The following is a 15,234-nucleotide window of genomic DNA, read 5'->3' on the forward strand; positions in this document are numbered from 1 at the left end:
GCTTTGTGTGGCCATCGAAGCGAAGGTCGAAGGGGCGCGGATGCTGGCCACAGGTGCCCGGCCGTCACCGTTGGGGCCACCAATACGCAGGTTGGGGGTGTGACTAGGACGCCGTAGCCGATGTGAGGTTAGCCCGCCTCGGCCCAGGCCTAAATAGACGTAGTCGGTGGCTTGGCCGCGTCCCCCTGGCTCATTCCTCTGGGATGGTGTGCCCTTTCCTCCTCCAGGCTCCTTGCCTCTCCTCTTTTCTCCTTGGGCTCCTCCCTTATGTACCTCCTCTGTCGCGTCACTCGTGGATTGGCTAAAGCCCCTCTATTTTGGAAAGTAGCGACACTCTCCTCCCTCCGGACGCTTTCCTTCTCAGATTTCACTCTCGCACCGGCCGACGCGCTGCACACGGCACGCTTTGCCGCCCTGCGGGGTCGAGACGCTGCGGTAGGGTCAATGGGGTCGCTTGTTGCTTCGGCGTTTTTACGCGTTATTATTAGAACTGTCGCATGCAGACTTCAAGATGGCTAGGCAAAGGCCCGGCGATTGGAATGGACAGGTGTTAAACTCTTAACGAAGAAGCGGCGACGAGAAAAGCGACGACAAACACAGAACCCTGTTATAGTATTGCCAGGTACATTGCCACTCCGTTTGTTTTTTTTCGCTTTAGCTAACTTTTGATATACTGTACCATGCTTAAAGTGCTTTTATTTACTGTGAAGTTTATTAGCGAAAGTATATATAGCATACTACCTTCAGCAGCGTTTTGGTAAACTTTTTATGTTTCTGTACCCACTCCCCTCTGTCATGCCCATTCGCCCGTGACGGTATTATTTAGAAAAACAAATGAATACACGCTGATCAGAGCACTCTATGAAAACTCTTTATTTGTTCTTCATCTGTAATATAAATAGGACATCGTGCTGCCCCCACAAAATACTGGACATATGTATACATTTTTCAAAGACATGCTCACGAGAAGGAAACGCGTGTACATTACATTTTAGGATATATACATGCAGTTCATGAAGACAATCAGAAAAGAACACGAACAAGAATGAACATATCTCACTAACAAATTATACAAATTATGCACAAAATAACTTCACCGAACCTCGGCAACAGCCGCACGCATGCCAACGCTTTTGCTACCGCATTTGCTACTTTTCATCGTAGCTACTTTTGCATCTTCATTTCTGACAAGTATTTGAATTCGAACCTTTAGGAACACGCGCAAGATGTCTTTGAGGACGTCATGGCAGGTGGGAAAAGAGGTTGCGAAGGTAATGCTGCCTTTTACGCTGGCTTCCAGTTGTGCAGTACTGACCACATTTTTCAGCAGTGCTTCTCTGTTGGAGCGGAAAACGTTCTCGGCAATTTTCACAGTCTCTACCAAGGCTGGTGAGGGGTTTGTCAATGACTGCCGCGACTGTGAGAAATTCTTAAGCTCAATTAACTTCGATGGTGCACCGTCCGATATCAAAGAAGCACGGCAGTTTTCACAGCGGAGCGTGGATCGTAGCTTAGATGCCACATAGCCAGCCAAGTAGATTACTAATTGCTCGATCTCTGAACTTAAATCAAGCAGGTCATCCGGACATTGGACCTCCTCTGTCGTTTCGTCACTTTGCTGCTGCTCTAGCCCCACCAACAAAAAACCTTCATCATGCGCATAGCTTCCACTTTTGGCCTCAGAAACTGCGATAGTATCGCGCTCCTCAGGCTACATTTGAAATCATACAGCCTGGGTATAGGATTCTTCGCCCGCAAAGTTGAGAACAAATTTTGAAGTGCGTCCTGGCTGAGTTAGCTCAGTAAAAAGAAGTGGAAGTGGTACTTGTCAAGCATTTCGGCTTGCACACTCAGAGCTGTTAAAGTGGCTACAGTGAGCCCAGTTTGCACTGGTTTCCAGGGTGCTTTCTTTGGGGCTCCAATTGAAAGTTTAGAAAAAAGGTCTAGAGTATCCTTAAGACACTTTACAGCATCGTCGTAGGATGCTTCCACAGCATGACTAAAAGCAAGCTTCGTAGTCCGCGAGGTCATTAATCTGAACCACCGAAACACCTTTGAAATAAACCATGTGGTGGTAAGTGCTTCCTTTTCCAGTTTACCGCTGCCTACTAAAAGCCGCAAACCGGCCGCGGTGTCATTGTGAAAAAGGCTGAACGCGAACTTTACCTTCATTTTGTCGTAATGTTTCGGGTCAACACATAACGAGTTAAGGTGGGGAGCAATTTTAAGTTCACTTTTATCATCTTCCTCAACTAGTTTCTTTACATGGGCCAGGTCCACACGAGGTGTCGGCAGCTTGTGCTTTTGAACAACTTCGTCTGGGAGGTAAATGGCCTGGCCAGAAGTCAGGTGGTTTCTGAGGTTTTTCAGAAGGTGGGGCACATCAGGCGTGAACCACAGTTTCCTGGCTGGATCACATGGGTGGGCACAACTAGTTGATGGCTTAATATACCTCCCAGCGTGAATCCCGAACCGGCTCCACAGTGCCATGTTTCCGCCAGCCATGTCCGAAACGACAACATGAATTTTGAGCCCCAGGGATTCGCATGCCGTTATTATTTTGATTAGTTCAGCTTTAAGAGAACTTGCGCAAAAAGAATTCTCTGTAAGATGGTAGCCAACTACCTGTTTCCATCTGGATGACACGCCACCAAGCATGAAGACTAAGCCATGGGTAGCTAGGCTATCATCAGGTAGAGAGCCATCTGCTAAAGGGAGCGTGGGCGCCCCCGGAACGTTACCGCACGAGTGGTCGTAAGATAACAAGTCCCGAAGTTATCTGCATTTCATCTATCATGAGTGCTGCATGCCGCTCTTCAGGCTTCATGAGGCTGACCTGCAACAGCAAATAAACGGGAAATTGTTCCAAGCAGTTCCGCTACGATTAATTATGACTAATGCCAAAAGATATTTCAGAAAAACATTACCTATGCCCAGGTAAACAAGTATTTTATGGAGTGGGGTAGGTATTTTCGCGTTACAGTACATGCCACACGTGCAGAGTAGTTTTGGCTATGAGCATTGAATACCTTCATCTTTAGGGGGTCCAGAATGTCGGTCAAGAGTCCTGGGCGAAACTTCACGTGCTGAATGTGCCTTTGAAGGGTTCGTTCTACCGGAATCGGGTATCCATATTCTCTTAGGAAATTATACCCACGTGATCCACAGGTCAGGCGCAGCCTCAGGGAGTGAACAAGGGTGCTCGCTTCCCATCGCATTCCTTGGGTTGACAACCGCTCCATTGATCGCATTTGGTCTTCGTTGAAAAGGCCCCTAATCCTCTTCTTCAAGCAGGACTTTTCGTTTTCGCTTTTGAGGTACCTTTTTCTTGCTGTAACCAATTTTCTCCTGGTGTTCTCTTGAAGGCGCTCCAGTTGCGCTATCCGATCCAACAGCGCCTGCTGAGATGCTAAAAAAAGACACGAAAAGCCTGAGGCGACAAATTATTAACCCGTCGTATGTGTTAAGGATCACCACAAAAAGTTGCTTACAGGCCTCCAGGTTCGAAGACACAGGAGGCACTCCGAGACTGACGGTAGGCACAAGCTGGTGTGTTGCATGAGGGGAACCTGCACAAAGAATTATCGATGCATACATTTCAAAGCCACACGTTAAAGATAGCGGTTACCATTAGAAACATCTTTGGTGATGAAGTGATTGCCGCTGTTACTGGTGAGCAAGTGAAGGGGCTCTTCGGCTGAAAACAAAAAAGACAAATCTTAGAACATCATCATTCTCCTGAACATAGCTCCTCTTGACAGATGTTGAAAGCGAGGAAAAAGAACCACATAAATAAAACGTACATTCTCCAGCAACCAAAGGACTAATTTGAAGCTGTGCTGTCACCAGCAACTGAAGTCACAGGGACAAGCGAACCTGTGGAATGCAAATTAGAAAAAAAAATTGAAAAGCCCGCAACAAAGCTATCATTTCTCACCTGACAAAGCCGCGTTCATGTGGGCCTGGCTATTGCTGGACTGCGGGCTTAGTGGGCCTTGTGCTGTAAATAAAATTGAACATGAAAACCCTGTGAAGAAACAGAAGGTGCTCCAACATTCATCGCAAACAACAAAAAAAGAATCTTACGAAAAACCTCGGACAGACTTTCCACAGGCGCTATTACGCTTTCGTCGTCAAAACCCATCACTGCAAGTTGTGTCCGTTGCGTCGGCACCGACAGACTGGCAGAGGAGGATCCAGCATATTCCTCCCCAACGAACGAAGTTGAGGAATTGGACGCAGATCCACACGATAACGAGGCAACATGTTCTTGACAGCTGCTACTTTCAGATGTCCCGAAGTTCACCTTGCCTACGGCAACAATGAAGTCACGCACTGATTTATTCGCAAAAATAACTTCGGGTAATATTGGCTACACTCATTCAAAGCGGCAAGATAACGCATATCGATTGTAAATTATCAGTAGAGGTTATTGCCATTCCGGAGACATCGCTCACCTTGCTGCAAGTGTGTGCGAATTTCGCATCTTTTGGCGGGAGGTTTTCGTTGCTTTGGAGCCGGCCGGTGGGAAAACAAAGTTGGAACGGCGTTTGGTTTTAGCTTCTTTTTTCCATACTTCTGCAGTATCAATGGTTCAAATTGATCTTCAGTAAAAAGGATCTGCAAAACAATAACACGATTATTTGAAACTGTGGTATCACGAAAACTTCTCAGGTATTGGTTTTAAAACATTCCGATATGCAAAAAAAGAACTAAATCATAGCCTCAATGTCCTCCTGTTGTGATGTAGAAGTTCATATTTACACTTGAGCTCTAGCCAATACTTCACGAATGGGCAGCCCATGTAAACATACAAAATGCAAATTTAAATACCGAAATATTGAAAAAATATGCGTTGCTGGACATGACTAACACAATTCAGTAAGCGGTTTTTAGTTTACTATCAAAAAGAAATTATTTACAACATGTCTGAAACAAAATACAGCTGCACAAAAATATTTAAAGACACGTGGAAAAAATTCTACCGAAATAGCACATCGTTACAGACCAATAGAGATCGGAAAAAAAATGTATGTATTTTTAATAAAAGTATCTTATATCGGCATTAAAGTTCCAATCGATGCAGAGGCGCGCATTTTGCTGGACCTCACTTTGCAGTGTCCCGACCCGCTTCTCCGTAAAAAAAGGGAAGCCTTGTTTCGCAAAAAAATTTAGAATAGCTGTGAATGTGAAAGAGTGAGTTCACCACATTCTGTCAACTCCTGGTACCCGCGCGGAAATACCAAAAATTATAGCTTACCTCGCACAAAGAGGTCCTTCTGGTAGGCGCAAAGTCTTTCCTTCCGATATTGTGCAGCCACTGCTTCTTGCATTGGATATCTCTTTTGCCACTCGGAATGGTGAACAACGAGAACCCTTTTTCACTTCTGTTATTGCATTGATAGGCGCAGCAGAACGGCATTGTGATGATGCACAAGCGCGGAGAAGCCCGTGCGCTCTGAAGTCGCCGTCGCCACAGGGCGGCAAATGGCGACCGGCGGAAAAAAAAGAAAAAGGCAAAGAAGTTCGGCACCCGCTCGACGAGGTGAGGAGATGTCACGGTGACGTTTCTTGACGTTTCCGCTCCCCGCAGCCAATTATGGCCCGCAGAAGCCGTGTCGTCTCCCCTCCTGAGAGAGTGTGCGAGGAGGGCAGTGGCAGGTAAGGGAAACGGCGGCAAAGATCCAAGAAAGTCGTTACTTGGGGCTTTAGGATTGGCTCCCCATTTCGCTTCCATATTTGGTCATGATGCCGTCGGGCTCCGTCGCAGCGCTAATAGATTGGTCTCTTTTTGGCGCGCAATTCAAATGTAAGGTCTTCGTTCTATTTTGAAGGGGTTTTTGTGCACCCCCTCTAAGGGGATCGCCCTTGACACATCACAGTGACACCTCCCCTACTTGTCACTACTTGTCACTTTTCCGTGACACAGGAAACAATTCATGCCAGCACCTATTCAATTATTCCTATCCACATTTAGTTCCTCCCACGCGGCTTTTCCCGATTCGCATCCTTGCCGTCGGTCAGAGTTCTAGACACTCAACCCGATTAATCCCTACTCTCGGCTTGAGCATTTCACAAATTCCCGTTAAGACCTCCAAATATATCGTCCCGACAGCCGATGCCCTCGACGCCCTACTTCTTCAGCTGTCGTACGCGCACCACTCATTCGCCGCTGCCCTGGAACAAAGTCTACCTTTGCCTCGGACATCGAATAAAACTCCTCACACAAGCTCAGACCGTTCGGTGTGCACGTTGTGTTTTCTGCCCCTGTTAAATTAAACATCGTCTGTCCGGCAGTCCAGCAACGTTCAGAAGAGGAATCAAAAAAAAAGAAAAGAGGGTGTAAAGTGAAACACGTATCACCCTTTGTACTGTGCTGTGTGACTGTTGTTTATAAGATTCCTTTATCTTGCGAAAAAGTGTACGTTGGTCAAACGGGTCGCTGCATAAACATTCGGCTAATGGAGCATCGTAATGCGCTTAAAAAATAGGAATACGCACATCTGGTCGAGCATTGCCGCACGTGTGAGTACAGTTGTTATCCGTTATTTCGATTACAGGTGGAACTTTCGTGCAATCTGCATTATTGTGACAACGCAGGGCATTCCATGGTTCGCCATTTTCCGTAATTTTCCGTAATTTTCCTCGGCAAAGAATGCTACGCATTACAAGAGAGAGAGAGAGAGAGAGAGACTAAACATATTTATTGTTTCCTAGTAAAGAGTCTTTAGGGTGGCCTCCTCATTCCAGGAGTCCATTGGCACTGGCCACGTCTTTTGCCCTCTCCACCAACTTGCGCTGGACGTCGAGGGAAGAGCTGGCCAAGGCGCTCTCCCAAAGCTCATATAAGTGCGGAAGGGATTGGGCGGGTCAAGTGGGCTTCGTGTACAGCCGCCGACCATATGAAATATTGTCCCGGGTTCCCCACAGAAGCGGCACAAACAGGGATACACGGTGGTGGCTATGTAGTGGTATCTGCTCGGGTGGGGGTAAGCGCTAGTTTTCAGGGCGCGAAGTATTTTGTCATGGCCCTTAGGTAGTTGTTTGTGCGGTGGGGCGTGCGTTTGTCGCTGTAGCCGATAGTACGCGGTAATCTCATGATACGAGACTGGAGGAAGCGCACGCAGATCTTCGTCTTCAGGTGCTCGGCCGGTCAATCCTCGAGCTGTGAGATGGGCAATCTCATTCCCTGAGACTCCAATATGCGCAGGCGCCCAGAATATCTTTACGGGTCTCGCTAGTGGCTTCTGTTGCAGTGTTTTAAGCGCAGTCTTGTGTATTCGACCGCAGGAAAAGTTGCGACAAGCCTGTTGAGAGTCGGTAATTACGGTCTCAACTTGAGTTTGCGTAAGCGCCAAGGCAATACATTAAAGCCAGTTCCACGCCTGTGAAATCTGCTGAAACAGCGGAGGTGATTTCGGCACGCTCGCAGCCACTTCCCGCAAGGCCAGAGTCACTCACAATGCCACTTGCGGCTATATGCACGTACTCAAAGCTGACCCGCAAAATTCTGGTAGTGTATCGGTGCATACATATGGCGTGCTTGGGGCCAGCGTGCGTTGCCGCACGATCCGATGACCCGCACTCGTCGGCCGTTGCATTGTATAGGAAGCACTTCTGGGCCAGCGGTAAGCATCCGAAAGTGGCGTACCGGGGGTGAGCGCGTACAGTAGAAAGAGTACGGCTCCTTATTATCGTGTGCGGCAAACTTTCGTTTGACTACGGCAGTGGTATTTCGGGACTTCGGCACGCTAGCGCCCACCTCCCGCACTGGAGAGGGTCGCTCGGAACGCCGCTTCCCGCGGTATGTACGTGTCCGATGCTCGCCCACCGAGGTCTGGTAGTTTATTCGTGCATATGTAGTGAGGCGGACGTGCGCCGCATGCCGAATTTTGCACTGGACGGCCAACCAGGCAGTGGCGCCGTCTGTCAACCCAGCGGAGTACGTTCGCCTGGACGGCCGTCGAGGCGGTGGCGCCATGTGTTGGCGCAACGCGGCACCCTCGCCTGGCGTGAGGGGCATCATCGCCGGAGGTCGCGAGCCCCTAAACATCTCCGCTGTTAGAACCGGCGTACTCGCATGGTACATACAAACTACGCCGTCCAAAAATAACGTGCAAGTCAAAAGTTATATTTAGTTTACAGACGGAACTACAACGCGTCAAATCTGGCTGTTGACAGCAAAGTCTCGCAAGGGTGAAATTCCAAATGCTGAATAAATTTTCATGGCCACAGACCTTTGTGTAACAGTGTCACAAGTAAATGCGTATTAACATAAGCATTGTTGCGAAGTGTGGTAGCGTGGTCGAAGTGGACTGATGTTGGTGTCCTGCCGGGGCAGTCATGATGGCGAAGTTGAAGGAGAAGAAAACTTTATGTACAAGCATTTACATCTCGATCTAAGAGAACAGGCAGCGCGCTTCTGAGCGCGCGAGATCAAATAGGCGCGTTCGGTCCGTCCCCTTTCACCCTTTCTCTCGGCTGATGTCAGGACGCACCAATCACAAAATTCATGGCGCCGAGAGTGACGTCTGCACACGCACACACCAAGAGACACGCTCATCTCTTGCGCAAGTGAGCCTTAGGTCGCCTCCGCCGAGGCAATCCGCCTGGGGTCGGAGCCCCCTTTGTCCTTTCGATGTTGAACCGCCGGGAAGACGTCTTGCGTTCCTCTCTCGTAATATTCGTCGGGTGGCTCGTTGAAGACATCTCCAGCGTCGTCAGACACGCCACAAAAGGTCATGACAGTGATGCGAGGCACACCACCGAGAGAGAGAGAGAGAGAGCGATCTTTAATGAAGTCTGGCGATGTTAGCTGGGCTAAAATGCCTAACTTGCTACGCCAGTTGATGACGGGATGAAGATGATGGCGATGATGTTCAAGAAGTTGATGCGTACAGATACGGCGAGTTATTTACAGCGACTGGTCTAGACCTGTGTGTTGCAGGTACTCTATCAGAGCTTTGGTAGCCCTTAAAGCACGTTTGAGACAAGCCCATGGTCCTAAAACGTCCTTTAGCTGCATGTCCACGGAAAGCGGCAGTCCCAAAGTCACTGCGAGGGATACTCTTTGAGCACTGAATCGAGCACATTCACAGAGCAGGTGCTGCAGGGTTTCTCGCACATCACAGTGTGGGCAGAGTGGCGACGTAACCTGTTTTATCTTGAAGAGGAAGTTGCGCGTGTATGCGACATTCAACCGCATGCGATGTAGAATTGCTTGTACCCGCTTGGGGAGTCCTGGTGGCATTTGAAATTTGCAGTTGGGATCTATGAAATATAACGGCGCGTAATGACGTGATACGTCATCCAGGCTGCACGCTGCATGTTCCATGCCACGCTGGATGCAAGTATAGATGCATCTTTCCTGGAGAATGGTATAGCTATTGCCGATCCATTATGCTTATGCGCAACGGATGCAGCAATGTCCGCCTTCACATTGCCAGTTATCCCACAATGGGCTGGAATCCACTGAAGTACAATGTGATGGTGCGCTTGGAGAGCTTGGAGATTTAAAGCGTGTATGTCACACACAAGCTGGTCTTTTGGAAAAGATGCTAGACATTGAAGGGCAGCCCTTGAGTCTGTGAAGATGGCCCACTCTCGAGCGGGTTGCTTGACGATATGAGCGAAAGCCACCCTCAGAGCTGCAAGTTCGGTAGCCGTAGTTGACGTTCTGTGGCTGAGCATGACACTGATGGTAGTACGGGATGACGGTATCCACACCCCGATAGTGGATGATGTTGACGACACCGACCCATCAGTGTACACATGAGTGTGGTCTCTGTATATCCGCGAGATGTAGTCCAGGGCGAGGAACTTTAGTGCGGGAGCCGGAATATACTCCTTCCTCGTGATACCGGGCACAGTAGTCGCGACTGGTATGGGCGGGAACATCCAGGGCGGGTGCTCAGGAGGAGAAGGCTCTTGATACACCTTCGGCAGAAATTCACGCACTTCTTTGGCCCAGCTTGTCGAAGCTTGCCGTGCGAGGCACCGAGTGATGCTTTTGTCAGCGCCTCCACTGGCCCGTTGATGCTTGAGGGGCCGCGAGGTCGCTGAAACCCCTGGGATATTGTCAAGTGGAAGCATAGTTCACCGCGACGTCATCATGGACACACCGGGTCATCGACCGTCCAAGAGGGAAAGCACCCGAACGGCGGCAGGCTTTGATGCTCGACCCGAGAAGTATCGAAGACGGGTTTCACAGCAGCATCCAGTACGAATCGAAGGTGTTTCCCTTATTCATTTCCAGAGCCAGCGGCCTCAGAAAGGATAGCTGAGAAAGATTTCAGCAACAATCAGGTATAAGGTATGGCAATAATGAGTCTATTTGTGCTTGGAACTGCTTGTCGCTAACATCGGACATATCCGAATATCTTTTGCATGCCATGCCAGCAGCCAGCACGTGGAATTCAATCATTCCCAGAAGAAAATGTACAAGCTGAAATTTATTTTATCCAGTTCTGTATAATATATGGTGTTTTGAAAACTCAAGCCCGCATGTCTCCGACTCTCCGTCAATTTAAATAATAACGAAAAAGAGACATTCATGAGTGGACAAAAAGTGGGTGTGCAGTTCTCGGCACATTCCTTATTTTGCGTAGCGCATAACAGTTCCGAGAGTGTATGTGGCTTTTTATATTCGATTTTCAAAACTTTGATGCAGCTCGTCAACAGTATTTGGCTCGTAACCATTAAATATTGCACGTCGTCAAGCAATGCCCTATAAATAATCAAAAAATTCTGAATAACACCTGCAATTGTTTAATAGAGAGTTTAGCATATCGTTACCTAGTTTTCGTTTAGCGCGGAAAACGGTACGACACGTTTTTGTATAACGTTTGCGGTTGGCGTATTCCGGCCGCCGAGGTGCAGGTACAGACATCCGATTAATTAGTCTCAAAGCAAATGACGTATAATTTTATTGCTGATATAAGTTTGCTTTCTTTTAAAGTAGCTTGGATGTTTCACTTTTCGCATGAAGCGTTCACAATAACATTGGTTGTTCTGAAAATACTGCAGCCATAACCTGTAGAGCTATAAAACAGAAACATCATGGTGGCGCCATCTACTGAGTAGAGTTTGAATCAAGGTAAGCTAGAATTTACCCCCCGCACTAAATATTTCGGCAAGAAATTAGTAAAATGCGTCTTAGTATTTATTCAATAACCTACCCTCCCTTGCCCAACACAATTTAGGAAGCGTAAAAGCACTTAACGAGCTCAAAAACTTATACAAACTTATTTGCGGCGGGCGAGGCTCAGGACGACTATACGGGCGGCCATCCTGCTCGCCATCTGGGAAAAATAGTCATTTTTCGTTTTCCTCGGCATCATTGAGTAAGAAAAACGCAATAAATAACGTAAACTAAGATTACTTTTATCGGCTGTATCAAGCATCAAGCGCTGAGACTGAAAAAGCGTGGCAGTGCGGGCTTGTGGGTACATACTTGACAGAGAATAACAGCGCTTAAACGGGACGAAAGAAATATTGACAAGACAAGGCGCTGACTAACAACAACAAGGTTTATTTCATCGTGGCGGAATATATACCCTCGAAGAACGAAAACCGCAGAGAGAAGGAACAGATAAAGATAAAGAGATTGTAAAGAACTTATAAAGAACTTGTAAAGAACTTGTAAAGAGATTGTAAAGATAATCGTGCCCCTTTTGTAGCAAGTCAATAGATGGCTTGCTGACGGACGGACAGGTGGCGGATGACGGTTGAGACAGATGAACACAGCTCAAACAGGACGTTGTTTGAATGACCGGCTGCGGGAACATGCAGGCACTTACAAGAAAGGAACAGGCAGCAATCTCGCCTTGCATTGCACCAAGTGCAAGTGCACACCCAAATTCGACCAGACACGTGTGCTTCGAAAATACAAAGATCAGTGCGCCAGAGAGATCTTCGAGGCGCACGTAATCCACACACGAAAGGATTCATCCGTCAGCAAGCCATCTATTGACTTGCTACAAAAGGAGCACGATTATCTTGAGCGATGACAACTTTCTTCGCGCGTGTCTATGTATGTAAATATAAGTTCTTTACGATCTCTTTATCTTTATCTGTTCCTCCTCTCTGTGGTTATCTTTCTTCAATGGTATATATTCCGCCACGATGAAATAAACCTTGTTGCTGCTAGTCAGCGCCTTGTCTTGTCAATCTTTTGTTTCGTCCTGTTTAAGCGCTGTTATTCTCTGTCAAGCGCTGAGAGCTCTGCATTTGCTGTAATCAAAACGCAAGGGTACACTTCGTCTGCTCAGGAAGCTCCGTGGCAACGTAAATCCCGTGCCGGTAAGTTACCGCTCGCGGCACCTTATCACGCATGCGCAGTCGACTCCCACAAGCACGATAGACGGTAACGTAAACATGGTAACGGTATACTCAAGCTTTCATTTATTAACACTTAATATTCCGTACACATTGAGCGATGTACAACGAAATCAGTAGTACTTCATAACCTCCATGCAACTAACGACAGGCAGTGTAAAAGGCAATTCAGAAAAACTTTTCCCTAAAAATCGGAACAGATGAAGATGTTTCCAGCGCATGTCGAACACTTGTCTTTATTTGTGTGGTGTCTATTCTCTCCTCTATCAGATAGCCGTATGGGCAGAAGGATAGCTCGATTACCCGATTTTTAACGATAAACAACTTTCGCTACTATAAAAAGAACCACTCGATTAGGCGCCATACTTAAGGCACTTGGTAACACAACGTCATGATCAGGCAGCGGATGCCCACTTCAAGAAAAACTTCTCATCTTGTTTTTAGAGACCATTTTTTTACTTTTGTGGACAACACGTTTGGTCCACCGTACCGCATGCCCAGTCTAACTACTTTTCCCGCTTAAATAGGCATAGGATGTCTCTTAGATGTACACTAATTTGTTCCTTAACGAATTCATGTCTACAAGCTTTAAACACAAAGAACGTCTTTCTATAACATTGAAGCCTGAGCCGTGCTTTTAGGGTGTATAGTAAGACTCTTTCAAGTTGCCGCACTGAGGTATGGCGAGACATCATCACAGATCGAAAGTTCAGTTTTTGAAGGGACAGAAAAGTGCGTATGAATTTTTACCTAAATTCAGAAGTTCAGAAATTATTTATGACGGCTTTTTTGGGGAACAAACTGGGCTCTATTCCTCTGGAAATAATCAAAGCGGGCATTTGCTACCGTGTTTGCCAGCGGTCTATATTCCCTGCATAAATTAGCACTTAAGGAAGGGCGCCCCCTATAACTGAGAACGCAGCCAGCGAATATGTCCGGTATATGATGAGCGCACATAAACAATGGAATATAGCTCTCCCGTTGTCCCACGTTGAAGCTAATGTTGACGGATACATTGTGTTTTTATTGCCATGCCCCCACCAAGAGTTGATTGCAAGCGCCGGAAGTGCTTTGTGGCTGCCGCTTCCGGATCCATGATTTGTGACATCACAAATCGTAGTCATTAAGGCAAACCTGTATGCTGAAAAAAAAAGTGTTTGGGGAGAATATACCGAAACAGTGGCGTTGTTAACCAACGGCTGCTGTCGCGACTGGTACATTTCCCTTTTCACCACTCTAATGTACAGATGCAGGTCAGCTTGATATAACACTTTAGTATCTCTCTAACGCTCAGCAAACGCTTGTCACAGAGGCTATGGTCTTTTGTACCCTTAGATGGAGAAAGCGTCTTTCAAGGTCGTTCGGTGAACAATGCACCTAACATGGCCTTCTCTTACGCTCGCTACCTCCGAAGTTGTAACCCACTTCTCGGGAACAAATTGCGTTCCTTTTGTGTGGGCATGCTATGCTTTAACCAAGTCTCCTACCAAAGCAAACCCGCGAAGGCTATTTTAGCTGCTCATCCATGCACAGTCCAGAACGGCGAGCGCTGATTGGTTGCGCCTGAAAACCTGACGGCGTCAGCAGATGAAGCCGTTACTTGGGGCACCATCTCCCGGAAGCCGGCTAATGCGAGACCGAGTAAAACTATTTTCTACTAATTGCTATTACAACTACAATTACGCTGTCGCTCAACATCAGCATGTAACTAATACTCTTGATATCACATCCCGAACCATCCTATAGTTTTTCTATCGCAATATTGTGGCAGTCGAAGTCCGTTAAAACATCTTCGGAAAATATTGATGGTGTTCCGCTCTTGTGTTCGAGCCGTGCGTTAAACAGCGTCGGTCTACGTGTCAGCCGATGGTAACGTCGTCTCCCCGAGGACTCGGTTCCATACGGCCATCAGCTCATCGTTGGGCATGTTCCAAAGTCGGCGCAGGCCGTGCCAGCCGCTCTTTTGGGTGTCCAGCACGTACGTGTTGCCCGGGTGCTGCTGGTATGCTTGAAGCCCTTTCACCAGAGACTGGCACAGCCTGGCGGCGATGAGCGTCTGCGCAGTGTGAACCATTGCGGAACCACTGTTAGTTCAAATGGTCCACCACACTCAAAGCAATGCGAAACTGCACGAAAGCATGAGGCATCACTGGTCAGACAAAACAGGAGTAACTATAAATGGCACCCTAGAACACACAACACAATATTCAAAGAGCGGCCTAATCCAAAGCACATAGCGCCACAACCACCACTTCTATGCTTACATGACACACATAAGGATTGCAAGCTTAGCTAATGTGTATCAGGTGTTCGGCGGGATGGCGCCAGTTCAAGTATACATATAGAGCAGGGATCGATAACCTTTTGAGGAAGGGGGCCTTGTTGCATGAAGCCAACGCGGCGGGGGCCGGGCGACAAATCGAACGGGAGGGGGGGGGCTTTGAAGGCAAATTGAAGTTTGAAGTTTGATCCGCTTTTTGGATGCGAGCAAAGGAATTCGAGATGTTTTCTTGCTAAGTGTGAAGATGGGGGACAATCCTAACTGGAAATTATCTTTCTTTACTCCTGTCGACCTCTTAGAGCCAAAAGGAGATCCGCTCCACTGCCTGGGAATTGCTGAATGACTCTTGCTCTCAAAGCCCAGTATTTCCCTGCGCACCCGTCGGAGCCATTGCCCCCCTACACCGGCAGCCAAAACGAGCTTTTTGACGAAAATCTCCATCTTCACGAAGTTACAGCGGCCATTTAAAATCTGAGGCGCCACACGGCTCCAGGAATTGGCCAAATTACTAGCAAAGCACTCATGAATCTCGACGACCGTTCGCTGCTAGAACTCACCGCCGACACGGACACAGCCTGTTACCCCGGTAGAGCAGCCATGGCAGTCCCCATTGTTTT

The 15,234-nt window shown here is 47.6% G+C and overlaps 1 protein-coding gene and 1 pseudogene across 2 annotated transcripts in view; both read right to left on the reverse strand.

Moving 5' to 3' along the window:
• Window positions 1-2,920: 2,920 nt before the first annotated feature.
• On the reverse strand, window positions 2,921-5,443 carry LOC144152109 (uncharacterized; annotated as a pseudogene).
• Window positions 5,444-12,379: 6,936 nt separating this feature from the next.
• LOC144151374 (hydroxylysine kinase-like) overlaps window positions 12,380-15,234 on the reverse strand; it is an 83,923-nt gene continuing 81,068 nt past the window's right edge. For both annotated transcript variants that reach the window (XM_077682407.1, XM_077682408.1), the window contains exon 8: window positions 12,380-14,392. In XM_077682407.1, coding sequence (XP_077538533.1) covers window positions 14,189-14,392 — 204 coding nt within the window. In that variant the 3' untranslated portion in view covers window positions 12,380-14,188. The remainder of the gene's footprint in view (window positions 14,393-15,234) is intronic.

This window comes from Haemaphysalis longicornis, unplaced genomic scaffold (assembly GCF_048455015.1).
Source record: "Haemaphysalis longicornis isolate Haplotype H1 unplaced genomic scaffold, Haemaphysalis longicornis Haplotype H1 scaffold_9, whole genome shotgun sequence".
Classification (NCBI taxonomy): domain Eukaryota; kingdom Metazoa; phylum Arthropoda; class Arachnida; order Ixodida; family Ixodidae; genus Haemaphysalis; species Haemaphysalis longicornis.